Genomic DNA, 27,645 nt, shown 5'->3' on the forward strand with positions numbered 1-27,645 from the left:
ACATTTGACAGTAGTGAAAAGGATTTTGAGATATCTATTGGGAACTCAAAATTTAGAAATTTGGTATCCTAAGTTCATCTCTTCATTTAAAATAATTGGATATTCATATTCAGACTTTATATGTTGTAGGATTGATAGAATGAGTACTTCTAGAACTTATCAATTTATAGGAAATTCTTTAGTTTTTTATTCAAGTAGAAAATAAAATTTTGTAGCCCTATCTACTGCTGAAGTTGAATACATTGCCTTAGGGAGTTGTGTGGCACAAGTTCTTTGGTTGAAACAACTATTAATTGACTTAGGATTTTTAATAGGCACATTTTTAATTATTGTGATAACACTAATGCCATTTTCATTTTAAAGAATTCTATTCAACATGTTAGAACCAAACATATAGATATAAGACATCATTTCATAAAGGATCATGTATACAAAGGAGAAATGTAACTGAATTATATTTCAACTGAAAATTAACTTATAGATATTTTTACAAAACCACTAACTATCATTTGATACCTTCAGCACATTAAGAATAAGTCTTGGTGTGATTGACCTTAATGCTTGATTAAAAATCTTTTGTAAACTTGATATGTGTCTTTGTGTGTTTTCTATTTTTTGTATTTTATGTGCTTATTTGTGTTTGTGATTTTCTGTTTTTGTGTTTTTGTGTTGTGTATGATTTTAAAATGTTTTCACATTAGATTTCATATTTTTTATCGATCGTGTGAATTTTCCTAAGTGTTATATTCGTATTGTACAAAATTAGTTTTGTCCCATACGAATTTTGTAGTATGTCGATCGTTGGTTTGGACTGATTGCATATAGTTTTGTTTTTCCAATATATCATACTGTAAGATCCCTCATTCATCCTGAACTATGTGTATTCATTCATATGTACGCATCTATATGGTTATAAGAACAAAATCAATTATTATAATTGATCGTACGTATGAACTTGTAGTTTGTATGTACGAACCAAGCGTTATTCAATATGGGGGGGAGAATCTAACTATCATTAAAATGATCTTAAATCATCGATCATCTTAGACAAACACTTATTTTTCTGTATGATCATATGTTAAAAAAGCATGCACAAAAGGATGCCTCATAACTTGTGTGATTATAAAAAGTCATTTTTTTTCGAACATATTCGTTCGTACATACAAAATTTTTTTTCATACGTACGATCCCATGTATCGTACGTACGAACCTATTTTTATACATATAAAAGATCATTTTTCTTTAAATGGGAGGGCTTTAGAATTTATTTTCATTTACTTCAATAGCCTTCTCCAATCTTTCAAATCTTAGCAATAGCCAGTTCTAGCAAGAAGGGTAGACTCATTAAGGGTCCGTCTTCCAGGGCTAGAGATGACAACTTTCTCTCCCGGGATAATGAGGAATCTCTTCCTAGGTTTGTTTCTACAAAAATTACACCCTCTAGAATCCTTCTTCAAGAGGATATTCACTTTCAAGTGATGCCTCTTTTCGCTGTAACCTAATTTGCTTTTATCCTAACCCTGATTCACTCTTATAACAAGGAAACATTTCATTACTTTCTAGCCAACCTAACCTTTAGTACTGATCAAAGTATGACATGTTCTTATGTTCTGAAGAAGCGGGTTGAAATAACTAAGGAAGATTTCTAAATTTTTTTGAACTTAAGGACTCAAGGAATTAGAGCCCATACATTGACTTCGACTTCTAATTTTGATTGGACTGAGATAAATAAAGTTATTAGAGGGATTGAATAAGTATGTTATTTTCCTAGGGTTTCTACTTTGAACCAAAATGCAAGGATCATCTAGCATGTCCTTAGAATCTCCATTATTCCTAAAGTTGGTGACCGTATTAATATTACTCCTTTTGTATCCACTGTCACTTATCTTATCATGACTGGACAATCAATTAATGAAGCCCAACTTATTATTGATTATATTCACAAGCTTTCTGAAATTGGACATGTCTCATATAAGAGTAAGAAGAATATTACTTTAGGACACCTAGTGACCTATATTCTTGAGAAGAAGTACAGTCTTGTTCATCCTGATCCTCAATTTGAAATGCCTATCTTTTTCACTAATGCTTCATTTCGAGCACTTTTTGGGAGAGATGATATAAGTGAGGATTCTGAGGGAGAAGGGGGAGAACCTGTACCTGCACCTGTGCTTGCTTGTGAACCTGACTTTTAGGAGATGGTCCAGCACTTTAAGAGACTAGAGAGTCATTTTGATCAATTCTTTAATCAACATTAGGCTAATCTAAATCATCAGGACACACAGTACCAGTAGGATACGGTTGGATTCGAGGTTAGTTCATTTCGGTGAACACCAATGTAGCTATGATGAATAGCTATTTTAATATCTTTAACCAATCACCTCCTCCAAACCAGGGCTCCTCAAATATATAGATGTACTACTTATGTATTATCTTTGCCAGTTCTTAGTGATGTGATGTGAGGACTTCTATAATTTTTTTGTGAATGTCCTTTGTTTTTGTTTTTATGCTTTATTATAGTTATATTGATATCATCTGATCGTCAATGTATCTCTACATTATTTTAATATCAATAAAATATGTCTTACTTTGTTTAGTTGTTTTTATTCTCTGTTTAAAATGTTAGTTTGCCTATATGATAATCATGACTTAATTGATCTAAAAAATGTTATAACATGGGAAACAATATAAAAATTAATTTCATTAGGAAATCTAATTTTTCATAAATATAAGTTAATTTATAGCTTGATCAAGTGAATGTTAATAATCTCATATTCTTTTTTGGCATACATAACTTTAAAATTATTATTGCAATTTTGACGTCTTATTATTTTTTATTTCTCTTTTCAATATAATTATCTTTATTCTAAGAGAAGTTTGATCTTTTAGATTATTGATTTTGGAAAGTTAAATTAAAAATGAAAAAAATGTACAAGTGTACAAAAATCAAAAGAATGTGCAATGGTCGTAAATTGAAAAGAGGCACAAAATTAGCCCAAATATAAAAAGATGCACAAAGTATGCCACAAATATTTGAATAGATGCGCAATGTTGCCAAACAAGTGTATTGATAATGTTCTTTCATCTATCTTTTGATCTTCAATTTCAAATTAATCTAATATTCAATTATATTTTGTATTAGAAATTTACTTCAAATTAATATTGATTTCATCATATTTGCAACAATTTTCCTTATTTAATTGTCTACAATGTTTCATGACCTTGATATATTTATCTTGTCTATGTTATATTTTAATTTAAATGTTATGAATATTAATTTTTCTCTAATGAACATTAATCTTGTTATTACATTTATAAATCAATCTCCTTCAGGATCAATTATCAAAGGTTTCTCATATGACTTCTTATATTTCTTTAATTTTTTCTTATGCTATTTTTGGTATTGTCAAAAAGGGAGAAAAATTTTGTTTTGCATTAAATTGTTTTGTGTTTGCATTTGATTTTTTACCAAAGTGGCTCTAATTTTTTCTTTGTTCGTAGCGTTTTATATTTTTATTTATTATTCTCGCTTTGTGTGCACTTTATGTGTTTATAAAACTTAAAAATTTAAAAATTGATTTGTTCTTAATAGAAATTCTCTTATATTCACATGCTTATTCATTTAAGAGGAGTTAAGGAGAAATTTAGGATTTTCATTTTTATTCAAATAATAATTATTTTTCTATCATAAAAAAGGGGAAGATTGTTGAGAAAGTTGCTATTTAGTTTTACATGTTTGATATTCTTGTAACTTGTATGTTTTTTATTATTCCAAATATTATTGATTTGATTATTATTTCTCCTGACACGTCTTGAAAGAATTATTTTGCTCTTGTGTGTATTAACATTTCAGGAAAATCATACTCCGGATTGTTGAAGACTTCAAATCAAGATCAATTTAGAGTTTATTATAATTGGAGTCTATATTTTTCATTTTATTGAGTATGAGAGAGTGTGATTGTAATTTAGTAACTGAGCACACACACACCGTGGGAGAGTTTTAAAATTCATATTTTTAAACTAAGTGTACACTACGATGACAATTCGTACGGGATAATTCGATCAATTATTTTTCCCAAACGAGCAATGGAATGAACATAAATTAAATTATTTTTTCTAAGTAGGGTTCGTATGGGATGATATTTAATTTTGTACATGGACAAATGCATCTATTTTTTCCTTGCATGAAGATCGTATGGGACGATATTAATGTTCATACCAGGATGAATGTCTCTATTTTATTCTCACCTAAAATTTTTTTTCTAAGTCCTGATCGTACGGGATGATATTTAATTTTGTACAGGGACGAATGCCTCTGTTTTGTTCTTGGATGAAGATCGTACGGGATGATATTTAATTTTATAAAGGGATGAACGCCTCTATTTTGTCCTTGGATGAAGATCGTACAGGATGATATTTATGTTCGTACTAGGATGAACATCTCTATTATGTTCTCGCTCATTTCATCCAGATGTTTCGTACATATGAAATTTAATTTTCTAACTGTTCATCCCGGACAAACCCAATTCATACCAGACAATGATCGCATACGAAATGATTTCATACCGATTCATAATAGGTTCATATGCAATAGTATTTGAACTATTCGTATGTATGAACATATGATCATACAGGACGATTGTGTACGCTTTAAATTGAAACTTTCAATTTTTTGGACAGTTTTTCATATCTTTTGTATAAAAGGTCCACTGAAACTAACATGAGATAGTTTTATCAATGTGATTTTTCAAGTGTAATTGAAGGAGAGAGTTTGAGAGAAATTTCTTGCAAGTGGAGTGTGAAGGTTTCACAAGGTTACTCAAAGGTAAGGATCCATTTGCAATTGTGGATATCACTCTTCCTTTTATCTTTCTAGATTGCTCATGAGAAGATCTTTCGATAAGATCTAGTTCTTCTCTGACACTTGGGAAGTGTGAATGGACGACAGTTGTTTACCGACACTTGGAGAGTGTGAACAGCAGAAGGTTCTCTACCTACACTTGGAGGGTGTGAAAGGATGAAGGTTCTCTTCCTATACTTGGAGGGCGTGAAAGGATGAAGGTTCTCTGCCTACACTTCAAGGATGTGAAAGGACGACAGTTCTCTGCCACACTGCGGATTGGTGGAAGAGAGTATTGCAAAGGCTTCTTCGCCTTACTGTGGGAGCAAAATGAGAGCCACTTTGGTAATAGTGCAATACCTAAAGTGGGAGGCTTCAGGGAGTGGATGTAGGTCGTGTTTGAATGAACCACTATAAACTTTTGTGTCTTTTATTTTTTGCTACTTATTTTTCTGCAAGTTATTTATTATGTGGTTGAAAAGTTTTATTTTAAAAAATTTAATTAACTAGCTTCATAATTTTTAAAATCCAAGAAGTAATTTTTAAAATTACCAATTCACCCCGCCCCTCTTGGTTAGCCTTGGGACATTAGCTTAGGTTTAATAACCTAATCAAGATTTAATAAGATTTAACAAATATTCAGCTAATATGGCTCTATCAGCTTCTACCATAGTCTTACTCTGTTATTCAGCTACCTCATTCTATTGAGGGGTTCTAGCAGCTAAAAAGTTATGATTTATTCATTGTTCATTATAGTAATATTTAAATTTTTCATTTTCAAACTCTCCACCATAATCACTATAAATTATTGAAATTTCATGATCTAGCTTCCTCTGAATCCAAGTGGAGAATGTCCTAAATTTCTCAAATGATTTACTTTTATGTGACAAGAATTTAACCCAAGTAAACCTCGAGTAATTATCAATAATTATATACCTAAAGATTTTCCCTCCTAAGCTTATAGTGCGAATGGGTCTTGAGAGATCCATGTGAAGGTCTTCTAAAGGTTACCTAGTGTTAATTTCCTTGATTGAGTGGAAGGAGGATTTGACTTGCTTTCTTACTTGACATGCATCACATAGGTGGTCCTTAGTGAATTTTAATTTGGGTATGTCTCTCACTAAGTTTTTTTGGGTGATTTTTCTAAGATTTTTTATACTAGCATGACAAAGTCTTCTATGAAAAAAATTATGATTCATCAGCAACAATTTTTAGGTAAAGAGAGCTAGCAAGTTCATCATAGTTTAAATCAAACATGCAAATATTATTTATTCTTTTTTTCTTGTAGCACAATATTTCCATTTAAGATTATAATGCAGCTGGTAGATAAAAATTTAATGTTGAAGACTTTATCACAGAGTTGGCTTTTGCTTAGAATATTTTCAATAATGAAATGTTTTGAGTTGCCAATTATACCTAAGCTTTTATTCAAGACTTTAACGAGGTTCTTTTTTCTCATTCTTGTAGGCGTTGTAACAAATTAGGCGATTTTTGTGCTAATTTGGGTTGCAACAAGAGTTTTATTTGGGTAGAGCTAAATAATGTGGAAATCACACATTCCTTCTTTAGTATTTTAAAGGAGGAATGTGATGGATTAGAGTTGGGTTGAACTTTTCATTAGCTTGTATTTCTTTGATTTCATCTGTAATGAAATTTAGCATTTTAGTCAAAAAAAAAATTATACCTAACCTCACCACTCTCCTAATAGTGTTATATCCAGGTGTCACCTTTCCTCCTATCCTTGCCTACTAAATGAATTTATTTGCATCTCCAATCATGTACCTTGAACATCCATTATCCAGGTAGCACATGCTCTCACAAGGCTTTCTATGAGAGCATCCCTACAAAATCATCAAAGGTTAGATTTAGGAACCTAAACAAGTTTGGGTTCCATCTTATGAATCGAAGAATGAGATGTAAGCATGCTATGCTGTGATATAGGAAATTTTTTTATCCACACCAAATGTGTTCTATGGTGGATATTGCAAGTATATGAGATGTATCCTAGCATGCCATAAGAAGAACATCTAATATCAAAAAATGAATTTATAATATATATGGGTTATGTTGCATCTTCCTAGGTTTGAATGATGCATGCTGTGGTGATGATTATATAACTGTGCAAGTATAGTGATGTTTTATTTTGTTTGAAATCTTTTAATTTAACTTGTAAAAAATATTTTGCATTATTAATAATTGAAATTTCAATTTCAATGCATGCTCCCTATTATCAACTTCATTTAAATATGCCTTTAATTCTTTAAATGAATTTTTTAAATCAATACGAGATACTTTTAAGGAATCATGCTTATTAGTTAAATAAAGATGCCTTTTTTTAATTCATTAAATGGGGGGGGGGTGATTGGTTATTTTAAAGATTTCTTAAGGTAAAAAGAAAATCTTTTTAAACCTTTTTTAATAATTTAAAACAAATAATTTTTTCCCATAATGTTGAAGCAAAACTACTTTCATAATAACTAAAATTAGAGTTTACAAATACATAACAAATCACAAAAAATATGGAAATAAAATATAGAAAAGTAAATAAAAAGAACACACCAGAATTATAGTGGTTTGATCAACTTGACATACATCCACTCCCCATAAATCTCATATCCAAGTATTACACTAAAAGTAGTATCTCTCCTTTTGCTCCCATAATAAGGTAGAGAAGCCAATATAAAATATTTTCATTGACCCGATGAGGCAGAGTACCTCGAATCCTTTTACTTCTTCTTCGAGTAGGCAGAGAACTTGGGAATCCTTTTTCACCCTCCTGGAGAAGGTAGATGGCACTAGTGTTATTTCATAAGATTTGAATGGTACGTACAAGTGATCCTAAATCTATTATTTGTTATTTTAACCAAAGGACTTGGCCCAAAAAATTTTCTAAGGCTTTATATTCAACTTCAATAGTGGACAATGCAATTGAGTTTTATTTTCTTCTAGACCACGATACTAAGGACTATCCTTTTAATTGATATATTCTAGAAGTGTTTTTTCTATCTACTCTATATCCTATGATTTCAAAGGAAGTGCTATGGCTAGAATACCAGATTCCTAACTTTTGGGTTCCTAAGAAATATCTAAGGATTCTCTTTGTAGTAAAATCTAACATAGAGACGAACACTAACATAATATTAGGTTTGCTAGCAGATAAGTAAAAAAGTGATCTAATTATTTCTTTTGATCAATAGAATTTCCATTTGAATACTTATCTAACTAAAAAGTGGAACTCTTTTTTTTTTGAAGCAAGCACCAAAATGCTATAAAAGGAAAAAAAACCGTTACATCTTAATACTATCTGATTCCTTCATTAACAGATTAATAAAGGAGTTCAGAATAGTACTACTACTCAAATCTTTCCAACAAAAGGAGCTAAAACAAGCATAGTTAGCACTAAGATCGGCTAACTTATTGTTTTCCCTATTAACAAAATTAAAGCCTTTAAGAAAAGTAAGATCAACATCAACAGTACCTCCTTTGTCCACCTTATCCTTGATGAAATTTATCACATTCTTGTTGTCACCTTCTATGATCAATCCTTTGTACTCCTTCATCCAATCGCTGATGTAGTCTTTAAAAAATAAAATAGCAAGAAGCTCCATTTGTCCAGAATCCCAATGAACACAATTTTTGCCGAAAGCCAACAAAAATTTCCCTCTATAATCTCTGCACACACCTCCTAATCCAGCTTTGTAAGAGTTATGAATAGAAGCATCGATATTCACTTTGATCCAATAAGGCGGAGGAGGATACCAATTATTGAACAACCTAGATGGTTGGTTAATACCCTCAATACCCGAGAAACTCCATAAGGAACTCTTGCTTACTGCAGTAAAACAAATAGCATTGGATGCAATATACAAAGGGCTTAAAGATTTCCTTTCATGAACCCACAGATTTCTGGATTTCCATGAATGGAACACCATATTACAATAAAGACTCTTCATCCAAGAATTTTGAATTTTAAGCCAATTTAAACAGTTTTCCAAAGAAGAAAAACTTGGAATTACAAAGCCCCAAGAGTTTAAAACTTCCACAGTTTTGATCAGATTTCCACAACCTGAAATAATATGTTATGTATTTTCTGATATTCCACATCCTCTAGGACAATTATCAAATTCTTGGAGCCTTCTATAGCATAAGAATTTGTTAGTAGGAATGGCTTCATTAAGTAGTCTCCACCAAAACAACCTTACTCTTGGAATAAGCTTAATTTTATCAAGCCAATTCCACAGATACCCATCAGCATAACAATTTTCTGAAACTTCACAAGCTACGGACGTCAGTAATTTACCAGAAAATTTGTGAATAAGCTCCATCCGATCTTCCTTGCTCTCGTTGAAATGAACATTTCTGATAATTTCCATAAGTTCTGCACCAAAGAATTTCTACAGCTCCTGCACATCCCATATTCCATCCTTAATGAAATCTTCCACCATATAATTATCTTCAAGCAAATAAAGAGTAAAAGTAGGCCATTTCAGTAAGCTTTTGTCATAGATCCATGTATCTTTAACAACATTTATTAAGTTCCCTTTACCAATTTCCCATCTGATGATTGGCTTTAAAAACTTTCCTCCATTCTTAATCAATTTATAAGCAGTAGAACCCGTTCTTCTTGAATAATCTTCCAACATTATATGACCATATTTAGGATATAAAACTTTATGCATAAGAGAATAAGTTGCATGATAATACCTCCATGTTAATTTTACTCTTAAAGGTCCTTCCTTCTTTGAGCAAGAATTGATCCCCATACCTCCCACTTTATTTGGTTTAGACAGAGTATCCCAGCTAATATAATGAAGACCTTTTTCCCGGTTCCCTTTACTCCAATTGAACTTCCTGCAAGCTTTCTCAATTTCCAACAGAATTCTTTTTGGTACTAAAGATAAGGTAGTATGAAACGTTGGTAATGCTAATAAAACAGAGTTGATTAAATTCAACTTCCCAGCCATTGACAAGAGTTTGCTTCCCCACATACCAATCTTCTTCAATTTATTAAAAAGTGGAACTCATGGGAGAGTTTATTAGCTTGGCTTTATCCATCTCAAATTTCTTAATAATGTCCTTAATATATTTTGATTGACTAAGAAAAATTCTATCACCCTTCTGCCTTATACTATATCTAAGAAAGTAGTTGAGTTCCCCCATCATACTAATCTAAAACTCCTTACTCATTATTTTTAAAAATTCATGACAAAGATTTTTATCAGAATATCCAAATAGAATATCATCAACATGATTTTAGACAATGAGTAGTTCATCTCCTACCTTTTTTAGAAATAGGGTGCTATTTATGCTCCCCTTAACAAAGGTTCTCTCTCATAGGAATGAGCTTAACCTTTCATTCCATGCTCTAGGTGCTTATTTTAGTCGATATAATACCCTTTTTTAATTTAAACTCATGATTAAGTAATTGTGAATTTTCAAAGCTTGGGGATTTTTCAATAAACACATTCTCTTTTCTTGCCTCATTTAAAAGGCACTTTTAACATCCATTTGGTATAATTTAAATCTCTTAAAATAGGAAAAGTCTAGTAATGACTTCTAATATAGCTATAGGGGTAAAGTTCTCCTCAAAGTTAATTCCTTCTATCTAGTTATACCCCTTATCCACTATTCTTGCTTTATTTCTAACCACAACACCATAATAATTCATTTTCTTTTTCAAAACCTATTCAATTCCAGCCACACTCTAGTTCTTAGGTCTTTTAACAAGTTCCAAAATATCATTCCTCACAAATTGATTTAACTCTTCTTGCATAACAAGGATCCAAAAGTCATCAAATAGAGCTTGATTTATACTGGTGGGTTCATTTATTGAGATAAAGTTAGAGTGGTTAACTTTTTTTTAAGACTGTGTTTTTTTTAACACCTTCAGATGGGTCTCTTAAGATTAATTCATTAAGATGACTTGAAGAATATCTCCATTCTCTAGGCAGTATATTTTTAGGTTCCACCATTTCCTTTATATTTATAGATTCTAATCCTTGGGTATTTTCTATAACCTCATCTTCTTCTACCCTAGACCCATCAAAATTATCAGATTAATCAAATACTACATGAGTGATCTCCACTACTGCTAGTGTTCTTTTATTAAAAACTCTATAAAATTTCCCAACATTTGAGTTACCTAGGATAACTCCTTCATTAGATTTAGGGTCAAACATTCCTAATAGAGATTTCCCATTATTTAAAATGAATATTTTATATCTAAAGACATGAAGGTGAGAGAGATTGAGTGTCCTACCCATAAGAATTTCATAGGGTGTCTTGTTTAAATTGGATCTAACATTAACCATATTCAGAACATGACATGTTGTATTCACCTCTTCTTCCCAAAAATATTTAGGAAGTGAGTATTTAGCTAACATGGATCTAGTGGCTTCTACCAGGGTCTTATTCTTTCTTTTAGCTATCCCATTCTACGAAGGGGTTCTAGAAGCTGAAAATTTATGATATATCTCTTGCTCTTATAGTAAGTTTCAAATTTCTCATTTTAAAATTCTCCACAATGATTGTTATGAATGGTTAGAGTTTCACAACCTAGCTTCCTCTGAATTCGAGTAGAGAATGATCTAAATTCCTTGAATTATTTGATTTTATAAGATAGGAATCCAACCTAAGTAAACCTCAAATAATCATCAACAATCATATACCCAAAGACTTTCCCTCCTTGGCTTGCAGAGCTGACAGGTCCAAAGAGATCCATATGAAGGACTTCTAAGGGTTTGCTAGTGTTAATGTCCTTAATTTAGTGGAAAGAGGATTTGACTTGCTTTCTTAACTGACATACATCACATAGGAGATCCTTAGTTAACTCTAGTTTGGGTATGCCTCTCACTAAGCCTTTTTTGGTTATTTTCTTATGATTTTTCTTGCTTGCATGACACAATCTCCTATGTCATAATTAGTATTCATCATCAATAATTTTTAGCCAAAAAGAAGTAGTAGGTTTAACATAGTTTAAATCAAGCATGTAAATATTATTAATTGTATTTCCTTGTAGCACAATGTTTCCATTTAAGCTAATTATGCAACTGGTAGACAAAAATTTAATGCTAAATCCTTTATCATAAAGCTGACTTATTATAAGCAGGTTATGTTTTAAGCCATCTACCAATAAAATATTTTCAATAATAAAATTTTTTGAGTTGCCAATTATACCTGATTCCACCACTCTCTTGGTGGTGTTATCTCCAAGTGGCACCTTGCCTCTTACCCTGACCTCTAGTGAAATGAATTGATTAATATCTCCAGTTATATGCCTTAAACATCTACTATCCAGTTATCACATACTCTAAAAAGGCCTTTTGTGAGATCAAACCTACAAAATCATCATATGTTAGATTTGGGTGCCTAAACAAGTTTGAGCCCCATCTTATGAAAGAAGAATGAAATGCATGCATATTATGCTATAAATTTTAAATTTTTGGTATCCAAACCAAATGTGTTCTACATTGAATGATGCAAATGTGAGAGATATATTCTAGCATGCCACAGGAGAAACATCTAAATCTAGGAAAATAATTTACTAAGCTATATGGGTTATGGTGCTTCTTCCTAGGTTTAAATGATGCTAGTTGTGGTGAAGACTTTTGAAATTCTTCAAATGAAAGTGGTTGTTTTTTATTCTCTAATGTAATGAATTTTGTTCTTATAAACTTGTTAGCTTTTTCATAGCTTGAAACTTCTAATTTTGATGCATGGTCACTATTGTCTAATTGACATGCAGGCATTTCTAAGACCTTGAATGCATTTTGCAATTCATCTTGTGAAATTTTCAAGGAATCAAGTTCAGTAGTTAAATCAAGATGTTTTTTATTTAAAGAATCAAATCCATCTAATAAAAGGCATGTGGTTACTATTTCAGAGTGCAATGATTTTTCCTTAGGCATTTATGCACTTTCTACAGAATTAAAAAGTCAGACTTAAGGTTGGTAAGTGATTTTTTAAGGTTCCTATATGTTGTATAATTTTTTTTAGAAACTTTAAATAATTAATCATAAGTAAGCTTACAAAACTCCTATTGATTAGAATGATCAAAATGTTCATCTACCATTAAGCATAGATTGGTTACCTCCTCTTTTGCTTTAGTTGTAGAAGAGTCTGATGTTGTGCCTGCCCAGAAAGCTTTTTGAGACCTTTGCTTACCCTTCATGAATTTAAGTTTTTCTTCACCCTCCTCTGTACTTGGGTGAGCTTTAAGAGTTGGGCAATTAGACATTATGTGCTCTAGTTTCCTATATTCAAAGCATATAACATCAGAAGAAATTTTAGAATTTTTACCATTCATACCTTTATTTTATTGTTGATGATATTTTTGCCTTTTTTTCTAAAAAGCCCTTGAATTTCTTAGTGAACACTACAATGTAATCATCATCTTGTCCTGAAAAGTTGTTAGAATCATTAGCTTTTAAGGCTGCAATTTTCTCTTTTTTATTTTCACCTACATCAAGCTGCCTTTGACTCACTCCTTTCTCGTAGGTAATGAGTGACGCAAGTAAGTTATCTATTGAATAAATAATCAGATCCTTAGATTTAGTAATAGTAATTATTTTTCTATCATAGGAAGAAGGTAAACAACATAAAATATTATTAACTTTCTCATAATTAGTAAGTTCTCTTGCTAAGACATGCATATTTTCAAAAAATAAAAAAGAATATTATCAAATAGAGGTGGTCGAGTGATTGAATATCCTTCCATAATATCACGATTACTAAGTTAGCCATAGTTCTTTTTCATAAGTTTTTTTAAAACATAATTTATGAATTCCTCTCTCATACCACTTAAAAGTTTGTGGAGGTTGTTAAACCATTATGAACTAGTCCGAGGCTAATCAAAATGGTGGTGAATTAGTTATTTAAAAAATTTCTTAAGGCAAAAATAAAATCTTTTTGAAATCTTTTTGAATATTAAAAAAAATTATCACACAATGCGAAAGAAATACTACTTTCATAATAACTTTAATAAAAGATTTTAAACACAGAACAAATCATAAGAAAATACAAAAATTAAATGTAGAAAAGTAAATAGAAATAACACACTAGAATTATAGTGGTTTGGTTAACTTGACCTACATTCACTCCTCGAAAACCTCCTTTCCTGGTATTGCACTAAAAGTTGTGTCTCTCCTTTTGCCTCAACTGTAAGTCGGAGTAGCCCTTACAAAATCTTTCCATCGACTTAGTGAGGTAGAGTATCTTGAATCCTTTTACTTCCTCTTAGAGTATGAAGAGTACTTGGGAATCCTTTTTAAACCTCTTAGTGAAGGAAAAGAACCTGTGAATCCTTTTTTACCCTCTTGATGAAGGCACAGAACTTAGATCTGATATTGATGAAAGTCTCACCCAATCCATAAAAAAACTAAGAAAGAAGCTTAAAGAAGATGGAGGAAACCTTGTTTGGAGTAATCCATATGAATCACTCACAACTCCCCCTCACAAAGATCTCTCACTTTTTTCTCTTCAAAATCTTTCTCTCTTTCTTCCTTCTCTAAGCTATCTCTTAGATCAAAGTTAACTTAGATGCTTCGTTATCTTCTTCCAACATGACTACCTTTAGATGTGTGTTTAGAGACTGTAAATGAAGGTTTTTAAGTGCTTTTGGGGTAAGCTTAAAGCATTGGGATTGTTCTCAAGTTGATATACTTTCAGTGTCCTCTCTTAGCAAATTTATTCAAGACTGGATGTATGATTGTAATGGCATTATCATTGAGGGAGATAACTTGAATGTTATCAAATTCTTTCAAAATTCTATGAATAAAGTGGAGATTGAGGTGGAGGGATTTGATCCGAAGGACTTCCTCTTCCTTAGAGATTTCAACCAAGTTATTTTTTAGCATGTGAAGAGAGATTATAATAAAGTAGCCGACATGTCTACTGGGTTGGCTCTTTTTAGTGATTTTTTTGGGAAGATCTCAATTGTAATAAGATTCATCCTAACTTTTTAATGTTGGTTAAGGGGGAATTTCGTTGTTTGTAGTTTTCTTTTAATAAATTTGCTTTGGCAGTTTCTTCAAAAAAAAAAAAAAAAAAAAAATAAAATAAGGTGATTCGAACTCCTGCTTCATGGGCTAGGCGTTTGGAGAGGCGGAGGGTGGGGTTTATGTGGCCTTGGGCAGGATAGCAGGCCACCAGGATGTGCTGCTGCGGCTTTTCCATTGATGATTCTAAATTGAATTCGACTTCCAAGTGCTGATCGATTGACTAATCTTTGTTGGTATTGAGCGACTTGTGGTTGATTTATGGTGGCTGGAGACTACAATTATAATTTATAGGCTGACGAGTGATCGAGTTCCTTGCTTCGCTAACGTAAGTGATGACGATGAAAATTTGTTCGAGGGTGTTTGCAGCTTGGCGCGTGGGCAAAACCGTAAAGCAATGGCTCTCCATGGAAAAAACGAATTTGTTAACGATTTCATTTTAATGTTTCATTAGTGACGTACTATGTATATGTAATATATTAAAATTTAAGGATTCATCTTCATAATATTTTAAATAATAAAATTTAATATTTTATATTTAAATTTTATTATTTACATAATATAATATTTATTTAATGAAGTTATTGACTTGTTGGATCTCATCATTCTGGGCCAATCAATGCCTTCTTCTAATAAGTTCTTGCATAACACGTTTTGAATTGTCAAATGAATTCTGCGCTTCCTATACAAATGGCATGAGCTGCACAGGATCTCCCTCTTGCTATACATCACTACCTTCACCTAGCAAGCCCGTGTATGGATTTGAGCACCCAAGCAACTTTTTGGTCTTTGTAACACAAAAAATTATTTGGTGTGGATATTGGATAGAGAGAATCATCCGAATTTCTCTCTGTGTATAGTAAAAGCGCAGTCAAAATGCAGCTAAAGCGCAGCTGCTACATTAACTACGCTTTGATTGTAAACAGAGACAAATCTGAATGATTCTCTCTATTCAGTGTCTGCACCTAATATTTTACCTTTAACACACCCTCAATCCAGTTGATGCTCTTGATTAGGAACTCCCATATAATTTCATTGTTTCTTTATTATCAAGAGATTTAGGTGACAAATGTCGAGAGATTTAGGTTACCATTATAGCTCTCTTTTGAAAAGTCAATTGCTAATGTTCATGGCAATGAATATAAGCTGCATTGGGGATTAAATCTTTGCATCTGATGCATAAAGAGGAATTATTATGGTAGAGATTAGAGAGAAATCCGTTAGCTACTAATGCATGGTTAGTATATAGAAGATTTTTGGATGTGAATTATTGATTATTGCCCGAGAGAATGTCAAGCAAGTGATAACATATTACTGTTGGTTGTAAATTTTTGCAGGACATTATTTTCAAAGTTACTCAATGGGGAATTTTGGAATGAATGCATAACTGAACTGAAGCGGAAAGTTCATCATAATGCACGATTGGTTCATATTTATTAAAGTTCTGTCTACCAATCATGGAAAGCTGGTAATGCTCTTAAGCTTCGTATGAATGTTCCAACTCCTTCAATTGCTGCAGTTGAAGTTCTAAAATCTGCTTTGTGTCCTCATTTAAATCTGATTAAGGTGTTCTGGGATGCTAACCAACTTATACAATTGAATCAAACTTTTTGGCATCCCCCTCCTTATTGGATTAAGATTAATGGTTATGCTTCTCTCTTAACGTAATTTAACCTAATTGAAATAGGATATCATAGCATCTCCTGAGTAAAGGGGAAAACTTTAGAAAATCACCTAAATGAGGAAGTTAATTCCTATATATTAAAGGGAATTTGTGTTGAATAAGATGTCGTAATTCATCTCATATAATAATATGAGCAGTATGAATACGGTGTGGCCGATTCAAATCCCATATGATAGGTGGATAATTAGACATTGATCTAAAATCATGAGAAGGAAGAGTTGAACTAGCAGTATCAATAAGTTCTAAATTAGGATAAGGTGGAGGAGGAACTTCTATATAATCAAAAGGGTTATCTTCCATGAATATTTTTCAATTGTTCATCCCCATTTTTATGTTGTCTATGTTGTGCTGATAATCTATGTTGTCCAACATCTGCTAATGGTCAAAGGATAAGAGCTTATTGCTCTTCTATTTTATGTGTTCTATCATTCAAGGATGGACCTTAGAGCCCAGTCTTGGCTGAATACGGTGTTCATAATTGCTTGAAGTACTTCTGGCCGGTTTGAGGAGCGTTGGAATGACAAAATTTTATACTCTTGTTATTTCTACTTTTAATAATTGTATTTTGGAAATATTTCTCATAGAACAAACTAAACTATTACCTTCTAGAAAATTTATATCAACAAACTTAATATTTAATGTCTTAGGATTATACAAAAATCAAACATGTATAGAAAAAATTGGAAAAGACTAGACATTATTTACCTGGAAAACATTAAAACAAGAAAAGCACTATTGGGCTTGTCTCAATTATATAGATTTACTATATAATAGGAGATATAAGAATAATTTTCCTTCCTTATGTTTAAAGAAAATGTGAGTAGTCATAACACATTTTTATAATTTCTCTGGTAAGGATTATTAAATTTTAATGTCCAAAGAAGGACAATTATAGATCCAAAAATATAGGGAAATCTTGATAAAAGTATTAAACTAATGGCAACGATTGATAGAGGTAGCCGTCGGCGATGATAGCCGAAAAATGTAAGAGAGCTTTTTAGTTCGCTCAGCACTTCTCCTCTCACTTCTTGTAGAGAATGATTCCCTATTTATAGACTTTTTGGGACAGTAGTTTTAATAAATTTGGCCATAGTTCAAGCACTGCATTGTACGATCCATATTGATCAACTTGATCATAAATCATTTATCAAACATTTCAATTCCTTAAGGATATCATAATCAAGTGATCTTAGGCTCATTAGAGTTATCTCATCGAGCCGCTTGATTTGACTATAATGATACTATAATCGGAGTCAGTTTATCCATCCATTTATATTAAGAAGCTTTCAAATATCATGCAAGTGCTCGATATGAACTCATTTGGAGTCGTATAAGATTATTTGAATAGTCGATATATTCATCATGACGAAACATTGAGATTGAGTATAAGTACGCAAAAATTGAAGTTCAAATAAAAATGAATTTAATTATATAAGTTTCTCATTTAATTATTGTCATGAAATTCATGCAGACCAATACAATTTTTTGTTGACATGTCAAGGATTTACTTATTCAATGCATATATCTTATTATTTTTATGCTCTTAAAACACCTAAATAATATCCTAAATTACAATTCTCCGCACTCCATCACCACACTACCAAACATGTCACGTAAATATCCTATTCCTTTCTTTTTTTTCTTTTGATAGAAAAGTGCAAATTGCATTAAAATTTGATATTACAAAAGCTAAGTGATGTCAATTCTATAACAATCTTCCTTAACCATCTTAACAATTGATGGTTGAAGATTATTAAAGCAACATCCCAATCAAAATTATCAAAAATTGCTAAGGAGACATAATAATCAGCCACCTAATTTCATTTTTTACTACAGATACATAAATAAATAACTTTGTTAAAATCACTAAGAAATGATCAATCCACATTAAAATTATGTACATCCATATCTTTGGCCTTCTTTAATGACTTATCAAAAAAAGTCAGCATTTAAATTGTCACCTTCAATTATGATACTTTTTATATCAAACATCAATTCAGGTAAAAATTTTGTAATGCTACTAAGAGCAATCACTTCCAATTGAGTAATATCCCAATGGCACATTTCTTTACCAAAAGCATCTAAAAACTTGCCTTTATGATCCCTTATAACTCCTCCAATCCCTACAAGATTTGATATTAAGAGAGAAGCATCAACATTAATCTTAATCCAATAAGGAGGGGGATGCCAAAAAGTTTGGTTCAATTGTATAAGTTGGTTAGCATCCCAGAACACCTTAATCAGATTTAGGCTTCGTTTGGGACGGCTTTCTTACAGCTTCTTAAAGCAGCTTTTTAGTACACAAATTAAAAATTTTGTACTAGAAAGCTGCTTTAAGAAGCAGTAAGACATCCGTCCCAAACGAAGCCTTAAATGAGGACACAAAGCAGATTTTAGAACTTCAACTGCAGCAATTGAAGGAGTTGGAACATTCATACCAAGCTTAAGAACATTACTAGCTTTCCATGATTGGCAGACATAACTTTAACAAATATGAATCAATCGTGCATTATGATGAACTTTCCGCTCCAGTTCAGTTACGCATTCATTCCAAAATTCCCCATTAATTAACTCTGTAAATAATGTCCTGCAAAAAATTACAACCATCAGTAATATGTCTTCACTTGCTTGACTTCCTCTCGGGCAATAATTCACATCCAAAAATCTTCCATATACTAACCATGCATTAGTAGGTAGTGAATTTCTCGCTGATCTCTACCATAATAATTCCTCTTTAGGCATCAGATGCAAAGATTTAATCCAATGCAGCTTATATTCATTGCCATGAACATTAGCAATTGACTTTTCAAAAGACAGCTATAATAGTAACCTAAATCTCTCGACATTTGTCACCTAAATCTATTGATAATAAAGAAACAATGAAATTACATGCATGGGAGTTCCTAATCAAGAGCATCGATTGGATCGAGGGTGTATTACAGGGCAAATTATTAGGTGTAGATACCGGACAGAGAGAATAATTCGGATTTCTCTCAGTCTACAGTAAAAGCACAGTTACTGTAACAGCTGCGTTTTAACTGCACTTATACTGTAGACAGAGATAAATCCGGATGATTCTCTATGTCCAGGATCCGCGCCTAATAATTTTTCGTATGTGTTACAGAGACAAAAAAAGTCACTTGGGAGCTCAAATCAATACACAGGTTTGCTTGGTGAAGGTAGTGATGGGTCTAGCAAGAGGGAGATCCTGTGCAGCTCAGGCCATTTGTATAGGAATTGCAGAATTCATTTTACAATTCAGAACGTGTTATGCAAGAACTTATTAGGAGAAGGCATTGATTGGCCCAGAATGATGAGATCCAACAAGTCAATAACTTCATTAAATAAATATTATATTATGTAAATAATAAAATTTAAATATAAAATATTAAATTTTATTATTTAAAATATTATGAAGATGAATCCTTAAATTTTAATATATTACATATACATAGTACGTCACTAATGAAACATTAAAATGAATTCGTTAACAAATTCGTTTTTTCCATGGAGAGCCATTGCTTTACGGTTTTGCCCACGCGCCAAGCTGCAAACACCCTCGAACAAATTTTCATCGTCATCACTTACGTTAGCGAAGCAAGGAACTCGATCACTCGTCAGCCTATAAATTATAATTGTAGTCTCCAGCCACCATAAATCAACCACAAGTCGCTCAATACCAACAAAGATTAGTCAATCGATCAGCACTTGGAAGTCGAATTCAATTTAGAATCATCAATGGAAAAGCCGCAGCAGCACATCCTGGTGGCCTGCTATCCTGCCCAAGGCCACATAAACCCCACCCTCCGCCTCTCCAAACGCCTAGCCCATGAAGCAGGAGTTCGAATCACCTTCTCCACCGCCGTCAACGCCCACCGCCGCATGTTCCCAAACCAAGAAGCAGGAGTACTCCATGACGATCTCTTTGCTTACATCCCCTATTCCAATGGTTATGACGACGGCTTCGACCCTAAGATACACGACATTAGAACAACCATGTACGACAGCAAGCAAAATGGCTCCAGAAGCCTCGCCTCCATCGTTGATGATCAAGCCGCACGCGGCCAACCCGTCACCTGCATAATCTACTCTTTCTTCATGTCGTGGGCAGCCGAAATAGCTCGCGAACGCGGCATCCCATCCTTCCTTTTCTGGATCCAGCCCGCCACAGCTTTCGCGGTCTATTGGCACTACTTTCACGACTACAAGAGCATCCTGGCCGCCAACGTTAGTGACCCGTTAAGCGTCGTGAACCTTCCCGGGCTGCCTCCGATGAGGATCCGTGATCTTCCCTCCTTCGTCACCGAAAACTCACCTGAAGGCCCCTATGCTGTATTTACTCCTTTTATTCGGGAGATGTTTGAGATGCTGGACACGGAGATTTCGATACAGAGCTCGAAGCCAATGGTGATCTCGAACACGGCAGATGAGATGGAAGCGTCGGCCATTATGTCTGTAGCCGATGAGGTAAATATCGTCGGAATTGGTCCGTTGCTGGAGGATACAGTGGAAGGGAGTTTGTTTAAGTCGGATGATAAGAAAGAGTACATGGATTGGCTCGATAGGCAGGAGGAGAAGTCGGTGGTGTATGTTTCTTTTGGGAGCATCTCAGTGCTGCAGAAGGATCAGTTAGAGGAAATATGGAAAGGGTTGAGGCGGAGCGGGAGGCCTTATTTATGGGTGGTGAGGAAGGACAACAGGTGGGAAGGGCAGGAACTTGAAGAAGATGAGGATGAAGAAGTGAAGAAGGGGATAGTGGTGGAGTGGTGTTCGCAGGGGAGGGTGCTTGAGCACAAGGCCGTGGGGTGTTTCGTGACGCACTGCGGGTGGAATTCAACGGTGGAGAGTCTTTTGTGTGGCGTGCCGACGGTAGCGGTGCCACAATGGACGGATCAGTTAACGAACGCGTGGCTGATGGAGAAGGCGTGGGGGACGGGTGTGAGGGCGGAGGTGAGCAAGGATGGGTTAATGGAAGCAGACGAGTTGCGACGGTGCCTTGAGATTGTGATGGGGGAGGGGGAAAGACCTGAGGAAATTAGGAGGAAAGCGGATATGTGGAAGGAAAAAACTCGTCAGGCGACTGTAGCAGGAGGTTCATCGCATAGAAACTTAATGAGATTTGTGCAGGAGATAGCAAGCTGATCTGTGGGCATAAATTTATTATTATTATTATTTACTATTGATCGAATATTCATTTTCATCCAACTCATCTTGTTCTGTTGGTTGAGAACTTATGCTTTCAACTAAGAGGTATGGGTTGAGTCTTTGTGTTTGCGTTGTTTGTGTGAGTTTGCCTTAAATGGCCTAAATGTTCAAAAAAAAAAAATATTCATTTTCTTCCTTGAATTAATGGGCCACTTTCTATTCTGCATGTCTTTTGGATGGACGATTACTAATTTGTACTTTATGGCTCAAAAGAATTTATTTTGGTCGACTCAAGTCTTCATATTTAATTTTAGCTTAATTATTTATCATATGTAAATATGATATTTGTTCCTAATTATTTCTTTATAATATATAGTAGCATCCTAGAATATTCACGGCTATAGAGAAACATAAGCTTTAATATTTTAGTTTTATAAGAAGATCCAACATCCAATCAAATAAAAGAGAGTGTGTAGTATTTATAAGAGACGCCAAAATTTTTTACGTGGAAACCCCTAAAAACGAAGAAAAATTATGGGGCCTAACACAATTTATATGAATTCACTAGTATTTGCAGTCAATTACAAATGAGTCCTTTATTTGGGGGAAGGCTTTGATTTGATGTAGCAAATATACATCATATAGATTGCTTTACATAGTGGGAATTGGAAGAATCAATATTAACATGTTCATTTAGTCTGCAAAAACTATAGTCGACGGGCAACGGAGGTTGGAAAGATTGTAGTCAGGTGAAGCTAATCGTAAGAATCATAGTCGGCGAGCAACGAAGGTCAGAAATACCATTTTCAGGCACTGGAGGTCGGAAGAACCTTAATTGACATTCTATGAAGGTCAGAAAGACTATTATCAGGCGATAAAGGTCGGAAGGACTGTAGTTGGCTGGTGACGAAGGTCAAAAGTACCATACTCGACAGGTGATGGAGGTTAGAAGGATCATATTAGGCAGGAGACTGTGGTAAAATAGATAGTTGTCTAGCGACGGATGTTGGAAGTACCATAATTAACAAGCAACAAATCATGATTAGAAAGATTGTAGTCTTGTGATTGAGGTCGGAAGGACCATAGTTTGACAACGAAGGTTGGAAGGACTTGTTAGAGATAGAGGTCAGAAGCACCGCAATCGACAAATGATATTGGCCAGAAAGATTATTGACTAGCGACGAAGGTCTAAAAAATCGTAGTCGACGAGTGATGGAGGTCGAAAAGACTATTGTCAGATGATGGAAGTAGGAATGATTGTAGTTGATAGGTGATAGTGATCAGGAAGACCATTGTCTTGTGATAGATGTCTGAAGAACCATAGTCAACGCGCGAATGTGGTTCACTAAAGGAAAATTGTAAATTATCGACGGATTTTTCGGTGGAAAATTCTAAATTTTTCGGTTGATTTCAAAATTTTTCGGTTGATTTCAAAATTTTTTGGTTGATTTCAAAATTTTTCGGTGGATTATCAGTGAAAGCATTTTTGACAGTAAATTGAGTATCAGTAAATTGTTCAATCGGAAAAAACCGCCGGAAAAATTTTCCACCAGAAAAAGTCAGCCAGAAAATTTTCCGGCTACTGTCCGGCAAAAAATATTCTCGTGAATAACTTAAAATCATTTAGAAAAAGCTCCGCCAGGCCCGCATAACCTCGTAGCCTGGCCCCGGCCCGCAGGCGCAAGCTCCGCCTAGAAAATATGTATATATATGTGGGCATGAGCAAAAAAACATTAATTTAATAGCACATATATCATATACATTGTGCTAAAAATTAAAATTATTGGAATCAACATAAAAGTAAAAATTTTTGCATCTTAGGATATTTTTTAATGTAGAAAACAAAATTTAACATTTTTATTTTGAACGAAGATTCAACAAGAAGACAAATAAAAAAACTATAAGAGAACAATATTTTTATTTATTTGAAAATTCGAAAAGAAAAATATTATTCGGCATTGTCCAAATAAAATAGTTTATTATATAAATGTGATCATAAAAGTCAACTCTTCCCTTTTGTGGCTTCGATATACTAGAAAAGCTGTCAGGAGGATAATGAAAATTAGAGAAACGACATTCAATGGTGGATGTCAATATTACACAAAGCTGATAGTGGTAAAGTGATAATGCCATAAGAAAATTGAATGATTATAGTTAGGTGACTTGCAATTGGACGATGAATCTAAGGTGATATAGGCACTACACGTGTACCTTAGCTTTATGATTTGGTTTATTTAATATTAACTCGATTATTTATTATCAAGTTTGAATGTTGTGGTGTGCCTTTATTTTTCCTTTTTTATTTCTTAAAGGGAGTATAGTAGCTATGGTTGTGTTATGTTTGTACTCATACTTATGCCTCTTAGTTCATTACATTGTTGTTGCTTTATATGCCTTTTCTATGTATCAAACATTTAAAGGTTAAATTTTCAGTTGCAAAATTTATTAAGGTATAAATTCATAGGGAGTTTTAAAACTCAAAACATGTGCACAAAATGAAAGTTTGTTAGTCATTATTAAAGATAGGGAGAATATTGACCCATGAGCCTAGAGGTACATTGTAAATTATTTATGATCATAAATATATTTTGATTGAGACCATATATTTTAAATTTAGACTAATTCTTGATTATGCATGTTTTAGTACTAATAAAATGTAGTGTACATGAGAGTTTATTTACAAGCGTGATGTGTAAATATGTATAATACAAACACTCAAATAATGACCATAGCTCATGTACAAAATGTTAGCATAAACATACACAAATTTAGAGTTTCAGTATGATTTAGAAAAAAATTGAATGAGAGTTATATTGGTAATGTTCATCTCTTATATATTTCTTATTTTTAAGTCATTTTGTATATGTATTCCATGTAAAAATACTTGTGAAACAACTATAGCATGGAAAAAAACATAGGAAAAATCAAGAAAAAACTACTTTTAATTTTTAATTAATACAAAGTAATCATATAGATCATATAACATGATGTCAATCATATTATACAAGATTACCCACATATGAATATTACATAGAAGATATATTTGAATTAATTAGGGTATTCTTGCAATCCATTAAAAAAAATTATCATATATGATGCTTAATGTATTATAAGATAACTTTAAATCAACTTTAATCCATCTTACAACTATCCCCTAATTCGTTTAATTCAAAAATTCATAATACTCATAGTGTATGATATATGTCATATTGTATGGTAAATTTTAAATTTTAATCTAATTAAGTTGAGATAATTAATGGGCTAATTAATGAATATTTGGTTAAACCATTTATGTTGTAAAATAAGTATTATGCAAGATTATTTAAGGAATGATAAGTTGCTATTTTATACTAATCAAACTATATAATGTGTACGACACAATGTATGATCTACCCACATTTTAAAATGACATTTATAGAGACAATTTTTTGACATTTTATAGAAATACTTATTTATGAACCCTTGAATGTGAGAGAGCTAAAAATTTCTAAGTTAATTAAAGGGGAAGGGTTTGCTTTTGAAAGTGACATTTTTCTTTTATTTGAATACCCTAAAATGTGATATCACATTATGAAAAATGCGCAAGTGAGGTTGTCCCATTCTTCTCTTTCAACTTAATCTTATAGTTGAGTTTTGTTAGCTTGTTGCAAGCTTGTTGTTATTGAGATTATATTGTATCCATGGGATGTTAGAAGTCTTTTTGGTTGGCTTATTAGCTAGTTGGTAGGCAAGAATAATAACATTATCACTTGAAGTAGATGAGGATGCATTATTTTTCCAGTGCCTGTTAAGGAGAGGGGCTCCTCTACCCTGTTTTGGTTGAAGGAGAGAGTAGTGGAATCTTGAGTTTAAGGGATCAAGGTGTGGACTCATGCATTAGTGCCAAATCACATAAAAACTAATTGATAGCACCTTTTTCTCATGATCCTTATTTTGCTACATTCTTATTTATTTTCTTTCTTTTGAGTTTCATAACTACAGCTTAATTCATGACATGTCTAGTAAAAAAAAATATTTATAGCAATTTGTCTTTGAAATTATCTTGCTATTTACTTTAGAGCATGTTATCTTTTCTATATTAATTAAATAAATTAAAAAGTTGCTCATTTAATACTAATTTTAGCATTTTAGATTCTACTTGTAGAGTTAGCTACAAGGAAGAAAATAACTCCAATTCACTCCCACGTAGCTGTCTCCATTCATTACTTGTCTTAATTGGGATATCCACCACATGGTAGGCTAAGATAATCACCAAGGCATTTCAATTAGAACTATGCCCATAAGTTTGAGCTACATTCCAAGGAATATGACATGCATGGATTTTGTTTTTTATTAAGAAAGTGACTTTAACAATATGAATTTGATCTATAATGATATGAAATAGAACTAAAATTTAAGAGTTTTGATTAATATCTAGCACAACTCTGAATCTATACCAAGAGGTAAGAAGGAAATTTATCTTAATTAAAAATTTGCATTGAGATCTTTAGTTAAAAAAATATATTTTCTTAAATTGACTTTTAAGGTTGATTATTAATTTATTAAAGTTTATAAAAAAATAATTTATCCTAGAATCCTACAAAAAAAAAAATTGATTTCTAATAATAATCTACACAATAGTAAATATATATGAGAAAACTATGTGACTATTTAACTACTAATAAAAGGAAAGGTATAGAATAATACCGACACATAGACTTGAAGAATAAAGTAAAGGCTAGTATGACGAGGAATCTACATATACATGCATACAAAAAATTATATATATATATATATATATATATATAACTTTAGAAAATCATAACTTTAATTCTACCTAGAGAAATTCAACGATGTTACTGTCAAAATGTCCACAATATTTATATCTATTATATATAAAAGGTTATACAGTAAAAATTCAATAAATTATGAGAAAATATAATTTTATCGATTTAAGAAAGAAGAAATTCATCAAACTCAAAATTATTGAAAACTAAAATGAGATTTAAGTTACTTATAATGAATAAAAGAAATCTTTGAATAAATTGACAGACAAAAAAGCTCCAAACAATCTTCTTTCCCCTCCTCTCTTCCATCTTTGGCAAGACACGGTGTTAAAATTCAGATTTTTCATTTAAAAAATTCAAGTTATTACATCACCAAACACCAACATGTTATCAGCATACAATATAAAATATAATAATTTTCTTTACTTATGCCTTTAAATTAGCCTCTCAAAATATACAATCAAAATTTTGAGAAAGATCATTCATGATGATACAAAAACAAGGGCATTTAAAAAGGGTAGCCTCATTATTGCAAATGGATAAGTAAATGCTGGATATACAAGATATATTTCAAGATATAAAGCTTGGAGGGAATCCTTTAAGAGAGAGATTGTGTAGCAAATAATCTCTATTAATAGTGTTAAAAGATTTTTTTATGTCTAATTTTGCATAGAAGTAAGACACTTATCTTTTATTGAAAAAGAAAAAAAAAATTATTTCATTACCTAAATAAATGTTATTATAGACTATCTAAGCTTGAAAAAATCTAGCTTGAATTGATTGAACAATATGAGGCATCGACATTTTTAGCCTATCTTCTAAGATTTTAGTAATGATTTAATAGATGATGTTATAAAAGGATATCAATTTATAATCATAATGTAGAATACTTGTTCTAATTTTAGAATAAGAGAAATGACAGTAGCTTTGACACATCTAGAAAGTTTCCTAGAGTTAAAAAAAATAATAGCCACACAAAATTGTTCACCTATAATATCTTAAGCATCAACATACAACTCAAAATGTAAGACTATAATAGCCTAATTAAGGCAAAACTTTTTGTGATGTTAAAAATAACATATTTAAATTCTTTAGCATATATAGTAGGATTCAAGGAATCAAAAATATGAGGAGGAGCATAACCTCCAATGTAGAGGAGGGAGTTTAAGTTAAGAATTTTTTACTGACTTGGGTGATCGAGATTTTTCATCGACTATA

At 32.4% G+C, this 27,645-nt stretch overlaps 2 protein-coding genes across 2 annotated transcripts; one reads left to right on the forward strand and one right to left on the reverse strand.

Moving 5' to 3' along the window:
- Positions 1-8,124: 8,124 nt before the first annotated feature.
- Positions 8,125-9,210, reverse strand: LOC110093386. Its single transcript, XM_020818259.1, has 2 exons — positions 9,035-9,210; positions 8,125-8,743 (listed from the first exon to the last, which is right to left on the reverse strand). The coding sequence occupies exons 1-2, from the start codon at positions 9,208-9,210 to the stop codon at positions 8,125-8,127; spliced, it is 795 nt and encodes a 264-aa protein (XP_020673918.1).
- A 10,739-nt stretch (positions 9,211-19,949) lies between these two features.
- On the forward strand, positions 19,950-21,882 carry LOC110093388 (cyanidin 3-O-rutinoside 5-O-glucosyltransferase-like). The gene has a single exon (XM_020818260.2). The coding sequence runs from the start codon at positions 20,255-20,257 to the stop codon at positions 21,656-21,658; it is 1,404 nt and encodes a 467-aa protein (XP_020673919.1). The 5' UTR covers positions 19,950-20,254; the 3' UTR covers positions 21,659-21,882.
- Positions 21,883-27,645: the final 5,763 nt, after the last annotated feature.

Source organism: Dendrobium catenatum, unplaced genomic scaffold (assembly GCF_001605985.2).
Source record: "Dendrobium catenatum unplaced genomic scaffold, ASM160598v2 fragScaff_scaffold_1039, whole genome shotgun sequence".
In the NCBI taxonomy this organism is placed as follows: Eukaryota; Viridiplantae; Streptophyta; class Magnoliopsida; order Asparagales; family Orchidaceae; genus Dendrobium; species Dendrobium catenatum.